This window comes from Panthera pardus, unplaced genomic scaffold, assembly GCF_024362965.1.
Source record: "Panthera pardus isolate Hobbes unplaced genomic scaffold, ASM2436296v1 HiC_scaffold_24, whole genome shotgun sequence".
In the NCBI taxonomy this organism is placed as follows: Eukaryota; Metazoa; Chordata; class Mammalia; order Carnivora; family Felidae; genus Panthera; species Panthera pardus.
The window spans coordinates 129745797-129764727 of record NW_026526810.1 but is presented as its reverse complement, the minus strand read 5'-3'; the positions used below and the strand labels follow the sequence as shown (position 1 = coordinate 129764727).

Below are 18931 nucleotides of genomic sequence, written 5' to 3'. Positions count from 1 at the left end.
AGGAACTTGCCCAAGGTCGCACAGCTAGTGGTGTGTGTGGCTCTCAGCTGGGTGTTCTGAGGCAACCCAAATTCTCACCGTCTCTCTCTCCCCTGTGTATTGAGCGATGTGTCCCAGTTTCAGGTTCAGAAATTATGGTCTCCATTCCCTATTTCAGTTTGGTACTCATCTGTTATTTGTGATTTAGTTTCACGGTCCCCTGGTATCTTCAGTCATCACATTCCCCTCCCGTGGGTCAGCTTTGCTGTCGAAGCTAATCTGTGCTCAGATTCCCGCCCCCCCCCCCCCGCCCCCCAGGCCATGGCTGGAATGGAAATGAGGCCTCCCACAGGTTGACTGTGGACCAGGGCGGGGCTGGGACACTGCCCTTGCCTGCAGGAGCCCCTCCGTGTCCCACTTCTACTGTGAGATCCTCATAGGGCCCCCGGAGGAGTACCCCCTGGGGTCTGAAATCACCTCCCCTCATCCCCATCAGCCCTGGAAATTTCTTATTTCTCCTTGCATATGTGCCCTGTAGCAACCATGTTTTCTCTCCTACTTGGCTGTGAATTCTTGGAGTACAGATTCCAAGCATTTTTTTTTATTCTCTGATTTTGCCCACAGGGTCTGGTGTAGTTCCTGGCATGTAATGGTTATGGACTAAGTATCAGCTGGGAGAATGGAAGGATGGATGGATGGATGGATGGATGGATGGATGGATGGATTGAAGGAAGGAAGGAAGGAAGGAAGGAAGGAAGGAAGGAAGGAAGGAAGGATACATGGTTGGATGGATAGATGGATGGATGGATGGATGGATGGATGGATTGAAGGAAGGAAGAAAAAAAGGAAGGAAGGAAGGAAGGAAGGATGGATAGATGGATGGATGGAAGGAAGAAAATAAAGAAGGAACGTTGGATGGGTACATGGTTGGATGGATGGATGGATGGATACATGGAAGGAAGGAAGGAAGGATACATGGTTGGATGGATGGATGGATGGATGGACAGACAGATGGGGTGGGTGGATGGATAGACACCCACTTCCTTCCACACAGTTAAACCAGCCGTCCAAATGAGGTTCTCTCAGGCTTTCACTGAATGCACTTCTGTTTCAGGGGACGTCCTTCGCTCTCCCTGAAGCCATATGGAGAAACCAGCCTGAGTGTTTGAATGTGTGTGTAAATACTTTACAATCCCATAAACTTGTTTAAAGACAGGTGGGGGTGAAAGTATACACCGGGGCAGCCTTTGGGGAGGGCAATTTGGAAGTAGCTATTAAAATTGTAAATGTGCCCACCACTAAGACCCTGCAGCCCCGCTTTTAGCTGTCAGGCCTGAGACATAGATTCGTCTGCTTGTGCACAAAGAACCAGGCAGCAGGGCACTCGTGCAATCGTGCTGGCTGCAACATGGCCCGTAACAGTGACAAAGTGGAAAGAGCTAAGTGCCATCAACCGAGGGACGGCGGCTAAGCTCTGGAACACCCACGCCACAGCAAATGATACACAGGCAGAAAGGTCTCAAGTGGGGCCGGGGTCAGGGCACTCTCCAGTCTTCTGGAAAGCTCCGAGACTCTGTACCTCATGGCCCTCAGCAAATGCTCCCCCCCGCAGCTCCGTTTCTACCCACCTCTTTTCCCTTCTTCCTCTTCTACCCACAAAACACAGTTTACTGGGATTAGCTCTTGAGTTCTTACACCGACTTACTAAGTGACCTTTTCTTACAGCAAAGGAGGAAAAACGAGAGAAAAGCAGTTACGCGCCTAAGTACTGTCTGCCAGATCTTCAATTAAAAAGATTGAAAGCTACAATATTAAAATTTGATTTATGGGCACCGCTATCTACCTAATAATGAGGCCGAGAGGAAAAAAGAACCATAGCCATTACAGAAAACCGTAGCCCTTTTTCTCCCCCCCGGGAGATAAATTGCCTCCCATTTTCTTATTGCTAAAGAAACGTGAAATGGTTTTAAGCATATGCGACGCGTTCTTCCAAAATGTTGAAATCCAGAGCTGAGTGGTTCAGGAGTCATCTGGCTCAGACGTTTCAAGGAAGCTTCCAGAGTGGCCTAGAAGCCTGGGCTGCGGAGGCTGCTTCTGTGTCCGGCTGAGCAACCAGACCTAGGTGCTAGCCCCCTTACCCAGGGTCCGGGTCCTGGGCAGCCAGCCGGCCAATGCCACACACAGGATCCAGGTCCGGGTCCCAACTTGGCTGTATTTAAGCTATTTAATCCTCCGTTTCTTAATCTGTAAAATGCGAGTAACCTTACTAATTGCGTGACAGTTTTGTTCCGTGTATCTGAATTCATGGCTATTTAAAAACCATTGTTTGAATGTTTATTTTTGAGAGAGAGAGAGACAGACAGAACAGACAGAATGTGAGCAGGGAAGGGGCAGAGAGAGAGAGGGAGACACAGAATCCGAAGAAGCAGGCTCCAGGCTCTGAGCCGTCAGCACAGAGCCCAAGGCGGGGCTCGAACTCACAAACCGGGAGATCGAGACCTGAGCCGAAGTCAGATGATTGACTGAGCCACCCAGGCGCCCCTGAATTCATGGTTATTTATTCCAGTGAAGATGCTGTGGGGTTGGGCTGGGGATGAGCAGGGTTTCAAGCGTTTTGCACACAGTTCTTTATACCCAGCTAATGGCTTTTCTTTGTTTTCAGTTGAGAGGGAAAATGTGCAGAAGAGAACCTTTACTCGATGGGTAAATCTGCATCTAGAGAAGGTAAGCGGGGCGCGTGGGTTTTTGTTAAGTGATAGATTCATCCGTGACCGAGCGCACACCCCCGTAGTGCGGGGAGGGGGGGAAAGGGTGGCTCTGTATTTCCGGCTGTCGTTTTCTGCGCCCGTTCGTTGAAACGTCTGCTTGAGTGCCTTTAACCACCAAGCGTCAAGCTCAGTGTGGGAACGTGGTTCTGCCATCATGGGGTTGTCAGCCCAGTTGGGGAAGGAGAGGGTCTATCTTTAAATAGGAATCAATGAACAAATGTTAGAAGACACTTACTCCTGAACACCCCAAGGGCTTTCCTGGACACAGGGACTGGGGTGGGGACAGGGCTGGGCTTCCCGTACTGGGAGGATGGCAGGGGATTCTCAGCCAGAGCCATTTGTAGGTATCCGGATTGATGTATGCAAGGACTCGACACCTTGTGACAAAGCCAGATCCCCTGGTTAATCACATAATGTTGCTTTCGATCAACAGTGTGACCTGCCCCGTTTGGTGCATCAGGCACCCTGCTTAGTGCAGCACACATCTCCTTCTATCCCCATGACAACCCTCATCCCCCGGCTGGGGAAGGAGAGATTCTTTTTCTCTTCACAAGACAGCTGATTTATCAGGATTCATTTCAGTCCTGTCATTTCTTCTTAAAGTCCACGATCTGCTTCTCCACATAGACGCAGCCCCGTCGCCTCGTCTCCTTGTAGAGCTGGTAGCGTTCTCAGTGAGGTTAGGCGTATGGATTTTCTTCTCTCCACCTGAAAGGTACGAGAGCAAGTATTGACTGCCCGTGGAGGTAGCCCCAGAGAAAAGTTCATGGAGGAAATCGCTGAAATGATTAGATCCCCGAGAAAAGAACGGTGGTTTTTCGGAAGCGCAGCGCTTGACCAAAATTCTAATTCGTGTAGTTTACCTTTGGACCCGTAATATTTCCCGAGCAGCCCTTGACCACCCACACCTCTACCTGGCACCTGGACGATGGGTTCCCCTTGACCCAGGAGGACTCCCGACCTCCTTGGGATGAAGCACCGTAAATCATTTGCCACTTGTTTTGACTACTGGTACATTTTCGGCAGTGCTCATAAAGCGAAGTGTTATTTTTGGAAAAAAAGGAAAACCGTTCCCCCGATCTGAGTTCGCCGAACTCCTAAATTAATGCCTGATGTGCGTCAGGATAGCTGGAAATTCCTCCTGGTGGATGGAGTGTGGCTATGGCATATTTCTTTTTTTTTCTTTCTCTTTCTTTCTTTCTTTCTTTTTCTTTTTCTTTTTCTTTCTTTCTTTTTTTTCTTTCTTTTTTCTTTCTTTTTTTTTCTTTCTTTCTTTTTTTCTTTCTTTCTTTCTCTTTTTCTTTCTTTTTTTCTTTCTTTTTTTCTTTTTCTTTCTTTCTCTTTTTCTTTCTTTCTTTCTCTTTTTCTTTCTTTCTTTCTTTCTTTCTTTCTTTCTTTCTTTCTTTCTTTCTAATTGAAAAATAAATACAGAAAAGGACAGCGGGTAAGGCCCCAAATACCCACGCACTCACTCACCGCCCTCGGCGAGCCTCTGTGAGCATCCTCCTATCGGGGGTTGCCTCCGTGGCCACGCTCCTGTCCCTTTTCCGGGGCAGGTGGGTAGCCCCGCTCTGAGGATAAATCAGATAGCACCTGAAACCGATGCCTAATAAACAGGGCAAAATTAACAGCCATGTTTCCAACCCTGAGACTTTCAAGGCCAACCTTTCATGTCAAGGAAACCCGGGAACCCCTCGGGGACTTGGGCTTAACTGAAATTTGAAGGCCGTTAGAAATATTTACTGAGTCTCGGGCTTCTGGAAAAATTCCTTAATTTACCGAAGGAGTTAGATCATGAAGAAAGCCCTGGGGGTGCTGTTTACTCGGCCATACCGATCTCATGAAGCCCGTGGAACGTTTGGGGCCCGAGCAGTGTTTTCGCTGGAACAGGTTCAATTTCTCCTTCTGCCATCTCGCAGGATGGACTCTGGCCAAGGCCCCATTTGCTGCCGCCGAGGCTCTTACAGACACTGTCAGTGGAAATTACCCTCCAGATTCAACTCAAAAGCAAGGCTTGGCCACGGCCGGGGCTGGTAACTGGAAATTTTGTTAGTCCATCTATCAGGGGGTGTTCTGTTCGGGCATCACGTTTTCTGCCTCGCATTAGCAGGAACAACATTTCCGTAAGAGTCTCCGTAACCCGACGCCGTCATGTTCCGTGTGGAATGTGCCCAAGGATCTGTGGGAGTTTGCAAAGAAAATAATTTGCCTCTTGGTTCAAAGTCGCTGTTGCCCTTGAAGCAAATCCCTCTTCTGTGCACCTGTGGGAGAAATCGCCCTGTATTTGGACAAACTGGGGGTCAAGGGGCTCGTATATGGGGTAAGGAAATGCCACCTTCCTTAATAAAAAAAATTTTTTTTAATTTAAAATAAAAAAAAAACAAAAAACAAAAACAGGAATTCTCCAAAGCTGTCACGGGAAGGAGGCCTTCCCGGAGGGGAAAGGTACCCAGACCAAAACTCCTCCATGTTTCTGACACTTCCCTCACCCCTGGGTCTCTGGCCGGTTACAGAGATCGTGTCTCCTGTGTGAACACCTCATTCATGTACCCAGGAGCGCAGAGAGCGCCCTGCCCAGCTGTTCTAATGTTGCCAAAAACCCCACTACCAAAAGGGAAACAGAGAATCATGTTGGGGTTGGGGCTTATTAAAAATACACGTTTCTGGGGCGCCTGGGTGGCTCAGTCGCTTGAGCGTCCGACTTCGGCTCAGGTCATGATCTTGCGGTTCGTGAGTTCGAGCCCCCGCATCGGGCTCTCTGCGGACTGCTCGGAGCCTGGAGCCTGCTTTGGATTCTGTGTCTCCCTCTCTCTCTTCCCCTCCCCTGCTCTCACTCTCTCTCTCTCTCTCAAAAATTAAATAAAATTAAAAAAATACACATTTCTGGAACCGCCATTCCCTGAGATTCTGTACAGTAAGTTCTAATCATACTGCATTAAAGGAAGTATTATCAAGCTGGTTCAGTCAACAGAAACCTTTCTTCAAGCAAAGTGTTACTCGGAACCCTAAAGAAAGGCCAGTAAGAACGGAGCCTCTCTGATCAAAGGGGGTGCAGCAGGTCAGACTCTTTCTCGGCACCCCTCAGTCCCCACAGGGGACCCTGAAGCTGCTCCAGTAAAGTCTAGGGTTCCGGGAAACACATTTGCAAATCCCGGTGCTGGAGCGTCTGACCGACAAGTTCCAGGCAGCCCCGGGAGCTCCAGGCCACACGTCCAGCCAGACTCTCGGTGGACACAGCATGGTGCCAGTTCCCCTAGACAGTGGACCTCTCCGGCTTTTCCCACCCAGGCCCCCTTCACGCTCCAGTTCATGTGAGCACAGTTGCCTCTGCCCCCAGCGAGAGGCTGGAACTTGGGCGAACCCGGTAAACCCAGAAAGAGAAGCCAGTGGGGCGGAGAGAGGGTGATTCAGGGCCATTCCCTGTGGAGGGGTTCCAGCCAAGGATCATCTCCTTTTTCCCACTTATAGCCATGAGACATGCACCCCCTGGATGAAATGCCTCACTGCAGAGAACACCCCAAGACTCTGCGGGAAAGAAGCCACTTAACAAGCTGGTTTTCCTGACTCGTTCATCTGGGAAGGCAGGAGTTGTGCCAGGCACTGTCCCTGCAGGATCTCGTTTCATTTTAGCCCCTGTGCTCTGAGATCTTGCAAAACAGGCCTCTAAGGCCCAGGGAGGGTCAGGAAGATGCCCGAGTCCCTGTTGAGGGTAGATCCTGGACTTGAACTCAGGTATGTCTGACTCCCTTGCTTCTCAGTGGAGCAGGTAAGAAGTTCGTCCTGAGATGACATTGGTTTACTTAAGAAGCCAGTTTTGTGGAGGAACAGAGAGAGTGGCATTCAGAATGCTGATGAACTTTTTAAGGGGCTCCTGGGTGGCTCAGTCGATTGAGCGTCCCACTCTTGATTTCAGCTCAGGTCATGATCCCAGGGTCATGGGCTTGAGCCCCAAGTCTGGCTCCATGCTGAGTGTGGAGCCTTCTTAAGATTCTCTCTCTCTCTCTCTCTCTCTCTCTCTCTCTCTCCTCTGACCCTCTCCCCCCACCTCTCTCTCTAAAATTAAAAAAAAAAATGCTGATTAACTTTTTAGTATGATTTTAGTTAGTTTGATCGGTAAGAATGTATTATTTTTGTATCTAAACATATAAATAGACAAGAACATCTACAGATAAATCAGCCTCCCAACCTTTGACTTCTGAACAGGCCTACACATTTGGTGGGGACGAAGGGTTCCCCCCCTCCCAACCGTCCAGCCACTCGGGAGACCAGCAGTCTGTCAACCCGGCCCCCACTGCCCCCAACTGAGTCACACACGCTAGCGACCTTCCTGGCTTCCTCTGCCAAGGGTTCCACTGCCTCCGGAGTTAGACTGAATCTTGATGTGTCAGCCGGCACCTCAGGAAGATGCACATACAGAGACGAAGCAGTATCGGAGAAGGGGGGGAGGCTGTGGGAGGGGGAGCCCTGCTGACGTCTGTACCGAGGCCCAGAGGGTCACTGACCCAGGGTCATGCCATCATGGTGGGGATCTGGGCACCGCCTGTCCGCAGCCAGTGAGTCCCGATGAAGAAACAGGACTGACTGTACAAAGAGCCGATTTGACCAAACACTGGGCATGTCACCTAGCCTCTTTGAGCCTCAGTGTCCCCAAATCTAAAGCAAAGGGCTTACACCAGGTAATTTCACGTGAGTCCTACTGGCATTATTTTAGTCTTTGGAGGCCTGTCATCAAGACATGCCATTCTTTTCTCCCCTTAAAGAGAAGCGTGGATACAATGGCACTTGGGGCGGGGGGTCTCAGATCTCAGGGTCCCAGCGCCCTCCAGGGTCACTTGTTTGAGCTGCGCTCTGGTGCTGAGTCTCCCCCTTGATTTGCCGGCACCCTCTCGCCCCCCGGGGGCTGCCCGCAGACAGATCTGGAGGTCCGGACATCTTCCCTTGGGGGAGAATTGAAGCTTGGGAACAGTTTTGGGGATTATACGGGTCACTAATCAGCTTCCTCCCCCCCTTCTTCCACAGTGCGACCCACCCCTAGAAGTTAAAGATTTATTCATTGATATCCAAGATGGCAAAATCCTAATGGCTTTGTTAGAAGTCCTGTCTGGGCGGAATCTGGTACGTATGTCACGAAAGAGTCAGGGAGAAATAAAAGGCGAAGGCAAACACTGATCAAGGTTTCTTTGCAGCACAATACTGTACGTAGGTGCACCCACCTGGCCATGAGTGGTCCTGTGACAAACTTAGGAAGGGTGACATTCCTTTCCCAGTGACCAAGAGTGATACAATCATGTGTAACGAAGCAGTGTCCTCCTTTTTTTTTTTTTAAGTAAATATACTTTAGTAAGTAAATAAATAAATGCCCAGTGTTTTCTGTAAGTCTTTGAAGGGTAAAGATTGAAACTAGATCGTTAAACTTTAGCTCTTCAGCCATTGTATTAACATGAACGATAAGAAGGATCCGGAAGATTCAGGAGAAAGTCGTCTTACCAACTGAATTCCATTACAACTGCTGGCTTCTAGAACCTTCTCAGTAGTATAATCATTCCCCTTATCTGCGGAGGATACATTCCACGACCCCCAGTGGATGCCTGAAACTGCGGACAGTACTAAGCCCCATATATACTGTTTTTTCCTATACGTACATCCCTCTGATTAAGTTCAATTTATAAATTAGGCACATTAAGAAGCACCCGGGGGGCTCAGTTGGTTAAGTGGCAGACTTCGGCTCAGGTCATGATCTCACGGTTGGTGGGTTCGAGCCCCGCGTCGGGCTCTGTGCTGACAGCTCGGAGCCTGGAGCCTGCTTCAGATTCTGTGTCTTCCTCTCTCTCTGCCCCTCCCCTGCTTACACTGTCTCTCTCTCTCTCTCAAAAATAAACAAACATTGAAAAAAATTAAATTAGACACATGAAGAGATTAACAATAATAAATTAGAAGAATTACGCCAATTCACTGTAATAAAAGCTATTTGAATACGGTCTCTCTCAACGTACCGTACTCGCCCTTCTTGTGACAATGTGAGGTGATAAAAGGCCCATGTGATGAGGTAAAATGAGGTGAGTGATGTGGGCTCTGTGACATAGCATGAGGCCACTGTTGACCCTCTGACCACTCGTCTGAAGGAGGATCATTTGCTTCCGGGCCGCGGTTGACAGACTGGTGAAAGTGAAAGCACGAGTAAGGAGGGGCCGCTGTATAAGCCACATTGAATCGAACCAGCCCATCTTGAGGTTCATTGCATTTGGGACCCTCACCATACATGTCCATGTCGCTTATGTCTGCCGTGTATGGGTTGGTTATCTCTTTCCCATTCCCCGAGTGGGGAACCTCAATGCTGTTGACATTTTGGGTCCGACATTTGCAGTCCTGGGCACTGCATTCATGGTCTCTACCCCCTGGGTGCCAGGAGCACCCCCAGGTGTGACGGCCAAAAATGTCACTGGATACTACTGCCAGATGTCCACGGAGAGGGCACAATGACCTGGCCCAAATGCCAGTGGTGGTGATGTCGAGAAACCCTTCTGTGGAGTCTAGCGTTTGATGTGGCATCCGTGAGCTGTTGTGGCTAATGCGGGTCCTGACTCTACCAGCCCGCTGCCCAGATCCAGTTCTAGCTACAGGCTTGAAGTCAAGAGCCCCTCCTGTTTTCAGATCTAATGTAGCTAGAATCTCATCACACCCCTTAACTCTTCCTGTCTTCACCCTCCCAAAAGCAAAACGGGAGACACCTGTTAGCAGCTCTGGGGGGCTGTGCAGAGTCACGTCATGAACTCTCACGAAGGGTGGACTCGTGGAGGTAAAAACAGTGTTGGTGTCTCAGCAGGTCCCGCAATGAGCCAACAGCACAGTCCCCACAGAGCTCCCTGAGAAAGCGTATCCAGTTCCTTGCTCTGTGTTCCCAGCAACACAAGCTCCCACTTTGCTGCCGGGCCACTGGCTGATAGATGCCATGTCCTTGCTGGGCCTGTGTTGGGGGCCTTCGGTTCTGGAGCCTGGCTGAGAATAGGCCTCTGCTTACCCATGAGCTTGGCTGGCAGCTCACAGCTGGTGCAGCTGGTCCCCACTGGTTTGCCTTGTAATGTCGGCCACCCGTCTGGAGGTGCTTCGGTGAGCTTCAGGGTGGCAGAGTTTCCTTGGGATATTCAGCTGCTGTTGTTAAAAATTTAGCTTCTGCAAGCACCTCTCTTCCTCTCTGTATTTGCCTCCTAGCTCTCTGTCTCTTTCTGTCTTTCTGTTTCTGTCTATAGTTCTCTCTCCTCTATCTCTCTCTGCCTGCCTGTCTCTCTCTGTCTCTCTTGTCTGTCTCTCTCTCTCTCCACCCCTCTGTTTCTGTCTGTATTTCTCTCTCCTCTCTCTCTGCCTGTCTGTCTCTCTCTGTCTCATCTGTCTCTCTCTCCACCTGTTTCTGTATTTCTCTCTCTTCTCTCTGTCTCTGCCTGCCTGGCTTTCTGTCTCTGTGCGTATCTGTCTCTTGACTCTCTCCATCTCTCTGTTTCTGTCTGCATTTCTCCCCTCTCTCTGTCTCTGTCTCTCTCTGTGTCTCCATCTCTGTTTCTCTGTCTCAGTATCTCTGCCTGTCTGGCTGTCTCTGCCTGGCTGTCTCTGTCTGTTTCTCTCTCTGACCTGGGATAAGTGTCCACAAAGCTCTTGGCCAGAAAACTGAAACATCTGCCACCTCTAGGAGGGACCTGCCGGGTGATTTAGCAGCTGCGGGGACGCCCCGGTCGATGCTCCCTGCCTGACAAAACCGTCAGAGCAGCGAGGAGAACACATCCCTGGAGGTCTCCGGAGAAGGAGGAATGTCAAAGCCAGGAGCCGGGTCAGAGAGAAAAATTTGACAAATCTGTCCCCTGTTTAACCTGCCTGGGCACCCCCTTCCCGCACAGACTCAAGTGAGTTAAGTCCCCAGAACCATAAATAAGCTGGATTTCAGCTGTGAGCCCCAAACCGTCTCTTGAGATTAATGCGAACACGATAAAGACAAAGAAAGGCACACCGCCACCCCCCCAGCACCACCGGGCATTGAGAGTCTCGTAGGGCTCACTTCTCCTTTGCTCTGTTCTGTGTTGCAGCTGCATGAGTACAAGTCCTCATCCCATCGTATTTTCCGGTTGAACAACATAGCGAAAGCACTTAAGTTTTTGGAAGATAGCAATGTAAGTATTTGAAACACACATGCTTTTCTTGGGACGAAAGGGACATAGTTTGAAGTTCAGTGCCGGTCGCGGGAGAAAGCGTGAAAGGGGGACCCTGCGAAAATGGCAGAATGAAACTAAGCTTCAACCTAACGGGACTCACTCAGGTAATCCTTCAGCTGGAGAGATAGTCCTGGCCTCCCTGCCCGCCCCTCTCTGATCACCTAGACGCCGACTCGGACGGACGCCCAGCCTGGAAAGGGCGGCCCAGGGCACTGACTGGCTCACTGGCCCTTAGCAGCTGACGTTTGCTTCTTTATCCCTTTGAATAGTAGGACCGTGGGCATGCCACCTTGGGCGACTCTCTCTTAGAACACAGACTATCTGAGAAGCAGGAGCAAAGCGGGGCTAAAGGAGATGGGGGCAGAATCCCAACATGTCTTCTTTCTTGGATAGAACTCTCTAGATTTAAATTGGTTCTCTCTGTGCTTTCGGCTCTGTTTCGTGTCCTTCACAAACGAGCAGGGGTGGTCTAGAGGGGAGAAATTTCCAGAACTCCTCTTTCGTTAAGTTTCACCTGTTAACCCGGGTAAAAGGCCCTCTCGGCTTGCCCGATGCATCGGCACGTGCAATAAGACTTCAGCAGGCGTGGTCCACTTGGGGTTCCTGATGGTGAGCAACAGCAGCTGACCTTGGCTGACGTCAGCAGAAAAGGAATTTGTTAAAAGGCTGCCCAGTAGTGCACAGAATGCCCTAATAGACTGCGGAGTCGGGGAGGGAGCCCAGGAATTCACGGTGCCAGAACCGCTGCAGACCCGCCTCCCCCCAGCGCACAGCCACTGCCATTGTCCCCGCTGCCTCTGGGAGAAGAACGTCACTGCCCCCCGCCCGGGAAGGAGCTCTCAGCGTCACACATTCAGATTCGAAGGCCTGGGCTGCCGTGTCTGGATCCCACGCATGCTCCCGCTGCTGCCATGGGGGAGAGAAAGCACTTCCGGCTTTTGAAGAAGGAGGTGGGCACCGTCTCCCGTACCGTGGGGAAAGCCCCAGACACAGGAGGGCCTTCCGATGGTGGCAGCCAAAGAGCATAGTGCAGTTCGTAGCAGCATCGTTCACGGTAGCCAGAAGGTGGAGGCAACCCAGGTGTCCATCCGTGGATGAGTGGGTGAACAATATGGCGTCTGTCCACGCCGTGGAATATTACTCAGCCGTGAAAAAGAACGGGGTACTGACACGGGCTCCTGCATGGCTGAATCTTGAAAATGTTACGTCGAGTGAAGGAAGCCAGACACAAAGGACCACTTATTCTATGATTCCATTCCTGTGAAGAGTCCAGCACTGGGAAATCTGGACTCAGAAAATAGAGTCGTGCCTGCTTAGGGACTGGAGGGGGTGACAGTTAAAGGGTAGGGGGTCTCTTATGGAGGCGATGAAGATGTTCTGAAATTGTGGCAGTGGGCGCGTACCTCTGGGAATATGCTGAAAACTATTGACTGCTGTATCTTAAATGGGTGAAGGGAACGTGAGTTACAGCTCGATAAAGCTGTTGCAAAAAAAAAAAAAAACACATCACATATTTGTGAAAACGGCTGGCCTGTCTGTGGAGTTGGCCTCACCTTGGCCTCCTCCGAGCTCATGGGGCTGCTACTTCCAACCTGGGAGAATTAGGCAGACTCCCCGAGCCTTGGTTCCCTCATCTGTAAAATGGAAGTGAGAAACCACAGTGCGCCTCCGAGCGTCGTTGAGGGTTGAGGGTGTCCGGCCGGGTCGCCTTCAGCCAAGCGCCTCGGCCCGGGACGAGGGCTCTGTTAGCACCTGCTCTGACCGCCTCCCTGCCCCCTGCACCTCTGCTGTGGGGAGGGAGCTCTGGGCATGGCTCTTCTAAGCAGCGCCTCCCCTCCATCCCAAGGAGCTTTGTTTCTGTGACAACGTAGGGCCTTGGAACAGCTGGGGGGAGGGGGGTCCTCGCTCTTCCGGCTGGTCAACCCCTAAGGGCTTCCCTGCCCTATCAGCCGCCTCGTCTTGATGGGCCTAGAATGTAGGCAGCACTCTCCCACTGCGTCTGTCAGAACCACCCGTGTAGATGGTGGGCTTGCTTCCAACGGCCCTTCAGGACACATTGAGCAAGTGTCTTCTGCGGGGCCGGGGACGCATGTGTTGTGTTGGGGACACGTAACTGCGTTAGAAGCACATCTGCACGTTTAAGGAGCTTTGAGCCCGGTGAAAGAGGCCTCCCGTGGACAGGATGCTGCGTGTGCTGTCACACCAGGGGCACACAGGGCAGCAGTGAGCGGAAACCGGTGGCAGGCAGGTGAGGACGGCGGGCAGCGCGGGCAGGACTGGCCCCCGCCCGGGTGTGGCCCTGGGGAAGCCCACAGCTAGCTCAGGAAAGCCTGGCCTCTGTCACCCGCCGGGGGCTGGCCCACCGTCCTACTCAGTGCCTCCCTACACGGCAGCTCTGTCATTTCCTCACTTCGGAACGTTTCCCCTGAAGCTCAGCTCCGAGGGCCACGCGTGACTTCCTCCCGGTAGGAGCGAAGTGCGGGACGATCACGTCGAGCGCTTTGATCGCCCCGCATTGGAAGAGTGCAGTGAGCCACCGAATGGAGGGGGCTGTCAGAGCCTGGGGGTCAGGAGACAGCAGGCCGCGTATGAGTCATCACATGGGACAGTGACCTTCACGTGGGACACCCCTGACGTGTGCGGAGGAAACGCTGGACCTGAATTTGATCAGCCGTGTTATTCGCGATGTTGACAACTCGCCCCGGCCTGCCGGTGATGAATTCCCGCTGCCCGAGTTATAAACTCTCTGCGAGACAGACCTCAGCCAGGGAGCTCGGGAGTCTCTCCCCGCTGCCTAGGAAAGCCCAGCCCTGCTGATCGGGGTTGTCAGAAGTCCCTGGCGAGCTGATAGGATCGGAGAGCGGTGTGGAACGTTTGTAAAAGGCCCGAGGGAAAGGGAGAAAGGAGTATTTGTGCGAGACGCTGTCCCCGTGCTTGCTTCCCGGAGTCTGCTGGCAGAATTTCGCAGGGTGGGTTTGAGAGCATACCTTGACTTCCTTTGAATTCTCCTCTCTCCCCGCCAAAGAATGGTTTCTCGCTTTTGTAAAGGACTTGTGAAGGAAGAAGCAGCGAGCGTGATAAAGGGCTGCGGTGGCCCGCGAGCTCTTAAGTGTGTGTTCCCCAGCCCTTTACAGAAGAAGTGTGCAGACGCCTGATCTGTGTACTCAGATTCTGTTTGCAGGAGAAAATGATGACGTGGCCAGAGGCCCTTGAACCTGAGCGTGCACATCAGAATCAGGGTCTTTTGTGGTTCCGTACAAACTTTAGGATTGCTTGTTCTAGCTTCGAGAAGAATGCTGGTGCAATTTTGATTGGGATTGCATTGAATGTATAGATAGCTTTGGGTAGTATTGCCATTTTAACGATATTTATTCTTCTGATCCACGAGCGTGGCATGTTTTTCCATTTCTTTGTGTCTTCTTCAATTTCCTTCATCAGCTTTCTATTGTTTTCAGCATACAGATGTTTTACATCTTTGGTTAGGTTTATTCCTAGGTATTTTATGATTCTTGGTGCAATTATGAATGCGATAAATTATGGGAAGAGCCTAAATGTCCATCCACGGATGAATGGATAAGGAAGCTGTGGTTTATATATACAATGGAATACTACTTGGCAATGAGAAAGACTGAAATATGGCCTCTTGTTGCAACGTGGATGGAACTGGAGAGGGTTATGCTAAGTGAAATAAGCCATACAGAGAAAGACAGACACCATATGGTTTCACTCTTATGTGGATCCTGAGAAACTTAACAGAAGATCATGGGGGAGGGGAAGGAAAAAAAGTTAGAGAGGGAGGGAGCCAAACCATAAGAGACTCTTAAAAACTGAGAATAAACTGAGGGTGGATGGGGGGTGGGAGGGAGGGGAGGGTGGGTGAGGGGCATGGAGGAGGGCACCTGTTGGGATGAGCACGGAGTGTTGTATGGAAAGCAATTGGACAATAAATTTCATACTAAAAATAAAATCAAATGCAAGTTCAAATGAAGGTGCCTGGGCCCTACTCTGGGACTTCCTGATTCAGTAGGACTAGGAGAGAATTTGCCGTCTAACCAAATCCCAGGCAGTGCTGTTACCCCTGGCCCGGGAGCACAGTTTGAGAACCAGCGCCTTCGGGATTCACCAAAGCATCATCCTATGGTCAGAACGTAGTTAAATAAATAGATAATCCCCTGAGGGTGTCTATAATAGATGCATTTTAACCGGGATATTTTGGAATGATGCAGAAGTTCGGGGTAGAAGCCTTAGCCCAATACGCTATTTGTAATGAGCAATGGAGAATTATCCATCGCGGTCCACGATTGCTGATGTTGGTGTTCTGCGTTTGTCCAAAAATGCGTTGAATGTGGAGGTTTGGTGTTGTTAGGGTAGCATACAGACAGACCCGGTGGACACGTACCCAGCCCTCCCTGAAAAGAGTGACTCAGACCTTTCCTGGCTGTGTGTCCCAGCCACATTGCACGTGGCCTCTGTGAAACTTCCTCCCCTGAGATGTAGGGATAATAGGAGCACCTGCGTTGTGGGCTTCTCGTGGGTCCAACCGGGTTCATCCTTACAAGGAGCTGAGGCTAGGGTCTGCACGTGGTAATTGCAATATACGTGTTTATTAAATACAATCACGTTCGCTTTGCATGCCGGGGTCCCAGAGGTGGCCTTGGCAGCACTGAACAATACAGACGAGAAGGAGAAACAGGTCTGTGAGGGCATCAGAAAACAACAGGTTACACCCCGTGTTAAGCTCATAAATTGCTTCTCCCCAGGTAAAACTGGTTAGCATCGACGCAGCGGAAATAGCAGACGGCAACCCCTCTTTGGTTCTTGGGCTGATATGGAACATAATTCTCTTCTTCCAGGTAAAGTAATTTTCCTCTCCGTAACGCACGGTAACGATCTCCTTGAGCCCGCTTAGTGCCAACAGAACAGAGCGGGGCCAGATCGAGGGAGACTGGGAGATCCTGCCTCTGATATATTTTGACTTCTCCGTTTCTTGAGAAAGAACCAGAGAAACCCGGCTGCCAAAGTCCGTGTGATTTTAATAGTGATGCGAGCTCTGTTCTCCAGAAGAGTCTAGCCATCCTCTTGGGACTTAAAGAGTTAAATATTTGCTTCAGAAAATAATTTTGTTCTGAAGTGTCACAAACACTGGGAAAGGCTTGTGATCAAAAATCGAACTTGGAGTTACTTTCCTAAAACGACGCTGTGCGCGGCAAATGTAATTAAACAGCCGGAGTGAAAGCAGTAAGAAGAGGCTTCTGTGGTGTGCTCTCTGTCCTTGGCCAACTCCAGCCTCTGTTTGGAGACGCAGATTCTATAGGGAAGCACAGGATCTGTGGCTGGAGTTTGAAGGTGGCGTTTAAAACTGCTCAAGTCTCAGGGCGCCTGGGGGGCTCAGTCAGTTGAGGGTCAGACTTTGGCTCAGGTCGTGATCTTGCGGTCTGTGAGTCCGAGCCCCGCGTCGGGCTCTGTGCTGATGAGTTTTTATCCCTGAATAGGAGAGAGTAAGCTGATGTTTCAGCTTCTAAAATGCCCTCTTCTGAAATAGAAAATCCTTATTTAGCTGCCCTCCTAAGAGTAAAAATGACCTGCAGGAAGGTGATTCGCTTGAGCTTTGGTCTCCTTGCTTGTGTTGCCGAGGGGAATGTGTGCAAACAAGGTTCAGGGACAACAGACTCAGTTCTATGGGAGCCTTGAACTTAACACATCGCAGGCTGTCTCTCCGAGCCTCAGTTTCCATATCTGTGAAATGGGAGCAGTGGTCAGCTCTGTGGGAAAGCCCTGTGTCAACCATATTGTGTTATACACAGGCTTCAGCGACCAATGTTTGTTATTAAACTCTTGTATAGATTCTGGAAACATGCTGTGTGCAAAGGCAAGGCCTTAAATCCGGCCCAGATATCCATCCATCCATTCATTCGGTAAATGTCTGTTGAGTTTCTCCTATGTCGGGCTCTGCACACACAAAGTCCTGCCCTCCTGACTCTCTGGGATCACAGAGGGCAGTCCCATAGCATAGAACCCTGTGGTGCAGGTTGTGGTCAAGCTATGAGCAGAGTGCTGTAAGAATGTTCAGCGGGGGCAACTACCCCAGAGTAGGGAGGGGAGCGAGGAGGACTTCCTGGAGGAAGTGACATCAGAGCCGGGTTTTGAAGGATGAGTAGGAGTGCGTTAGACCTGTTCGCGGACTTTGCTGTGCGTACGGATTCCTTGGGAGTGGTGTTGAAATGCAGATTCTGATGCTGTGGGGCAGGGGCAGGGCCTGGGACTCCGCATTTCTCACAAGAGCCACGTGTTAGGAGCTACGTTTTGAGTAGCCGGGGATTTGCTGATAGAGGGAAGGGACATCCAGAGAGCGGGATCAGGATGCACATAGGCATGGGCCTTGAAACAGCATCATGCATTCTGAGACCGATAGGCAGGAGAGGAAAGGGGTAGGTGGAACCTGGTCAGGAAGACCGGCGTGTGTGCGTGGCCAAAGCACAAAAGAGAGAGATTCCAGAAAGAGGTGAGCTTTCCTATGAGGTGTCGGTAGGCACCACGAGTCACATAAAACCGGAAGCATCTTCTGCCCACGTGGAGACCCAGTTGCACGGGCGCTGGTCCCTCCAGCCAGGCTCCCTGTGGCCCGGGGTCAGATGAGGATTTGCGCCAAGTCTGTCCCGGGGGGGTCTGAAATGCCATTTTCTTTCCAGATTAAGGAGCTCACGGGCAATCTCAGCAGAAACTCGCCACCTTCCAGCCTGTCACCTGGCTCGGGGGGCACAGACTCAGACTCTTCCTTCCCACCCACGCCCACCGCGGAGAGGAGTGTGGCGATATCTGTGAAAGATCAGAGGAAGGCTATCAGGACCCTGCTGGCGTGGGTGCAGAGGAAGACGAGGAAGTAAGCCGTCACTCCCTCCCCCCTCCATGCTGTTGTCAGGCAGAGGGAGGGGGGTCCCCCTGGGAGAGGGCAGAGGTTGGGGGCACCAGCATGTATTAGGTTATGTGCCTGTCACTTCACACAGACTCCGAGAGCAGGGAGCGCTGTGCGTTTTCAGTTTCTGCACGCGCAGAGCTGTCTTCGCAGAACGTTTGGTTTGCAGAAAAGTGACGGGGGAATTTGAACACGAGATCGAAAGGGCTTTGCCCCCATTTAATCCCAAAGCGGGAAGGGCTCTTGGATCCTTATAACACGTACATATTCGTTGTTAAGCTTCGGGGTGACTTTCAGAGTCTGTACCTACTAAACTCTAATAACAGTGGAGGCTGTGACGTGCTGTGACCCCCGCACCAGCAGGCCAGGGCTCTCAGCAGTGCTGTATCAGGGTCTTATGCAGCCAGTCGACAGCCCCTGGGACCCTGGGACCCTGGGCCGTGGCGGGGACAGCTGGAAAGCTAGGGGAGAGCCACACCCGACCCGGGGCCACCCGGCTCTGCCGCGCACAGACCGGGGGCCTTCCTGGTGCATCACGGCCACGTCTGCGAGATGGTCACTTATCGCCGCCTGCCTTGCAGGACAGTTAGGACGACGCGGAGTCAGCTCGAGAAAGCGCCTTGTGCTTTACCAACACTTAATAAGCACTCCCTCACCCGTCGGGTCCTCTCTCCCGGGTGTATACGGAAATAAACCATGAAAGAAAAAAGAACAAGAAGAGAGTTGGATCCTTGGGTTTTGACTGAGGGATCAAGCGTAGTAGAGTTGATTAACGTAAACATCTGTCAGATGTGGTTTAAAAATAAAGCAACCCGAAGAGGGCTCGTTGCCAGGAGGTAGGGTGACCGTCAAGGAGAGGACGTGTTCCGTGGGGGTGATGGAACAGTCCTGGGTCTCCGTCGTGGCGGTGGCGGCCACAGGGTCTGTCCTTGACAAAGTGGCCTGGACTCTATACCACCCCCATGGGAGTGACGCTGGACCGATCCAGACAAGGCCTGTGGCTCGATGGCTTGTAGCACCTGCCTTTGATGATGCACTTGGTGATGTGAGGTGCACCGAGGGAGGCCAGATGG

The 18931-nt window shown here is 51.3% G+C and overlaps 1 protein-coding gene across 4 annotated transcripts in view; it reads left to right on the top strand.

Annotated features, from left to right (window-relative positions):
- The window catches only part of CLMN (calmin), a 118866-nt gene that overhangs the window by 71650 nt on the left and 28285 nt on the right, over nucleotides 1–18931 (top strand). For all 4 annotated transcript variants that reach the window (XR_008417314.1, XM_053889757.1, XM_053889756.1 and 1 more), the window contains exons 2-6: nucleotides 2642–2703; nucleotides 7767–7862; nucleotides 10820–10903; nucleotides 15706–15798; nucleotides 17635–17825. Coding sequence is in view for 3 of the 4 variants with exons in the window: in XM_053889757.1 (XP_053745732.1) it covers nucleotides 2642–2703; nucleotides 7767–7862; nucleotides 10820–10903; nucleotides 15706–15798; nucleotides 17635–17825 (526 nt within the window). In the remaining variant the exon portion in view is untranslated. The remainder of the gene's footprint in view (nucleotides 1–2641; nucleotides 2704–7766; nucleotides 7863–10819; nucleotides 10904–15705; nucleotides 15799–17634; nucleotides 17826–18931) is intronic.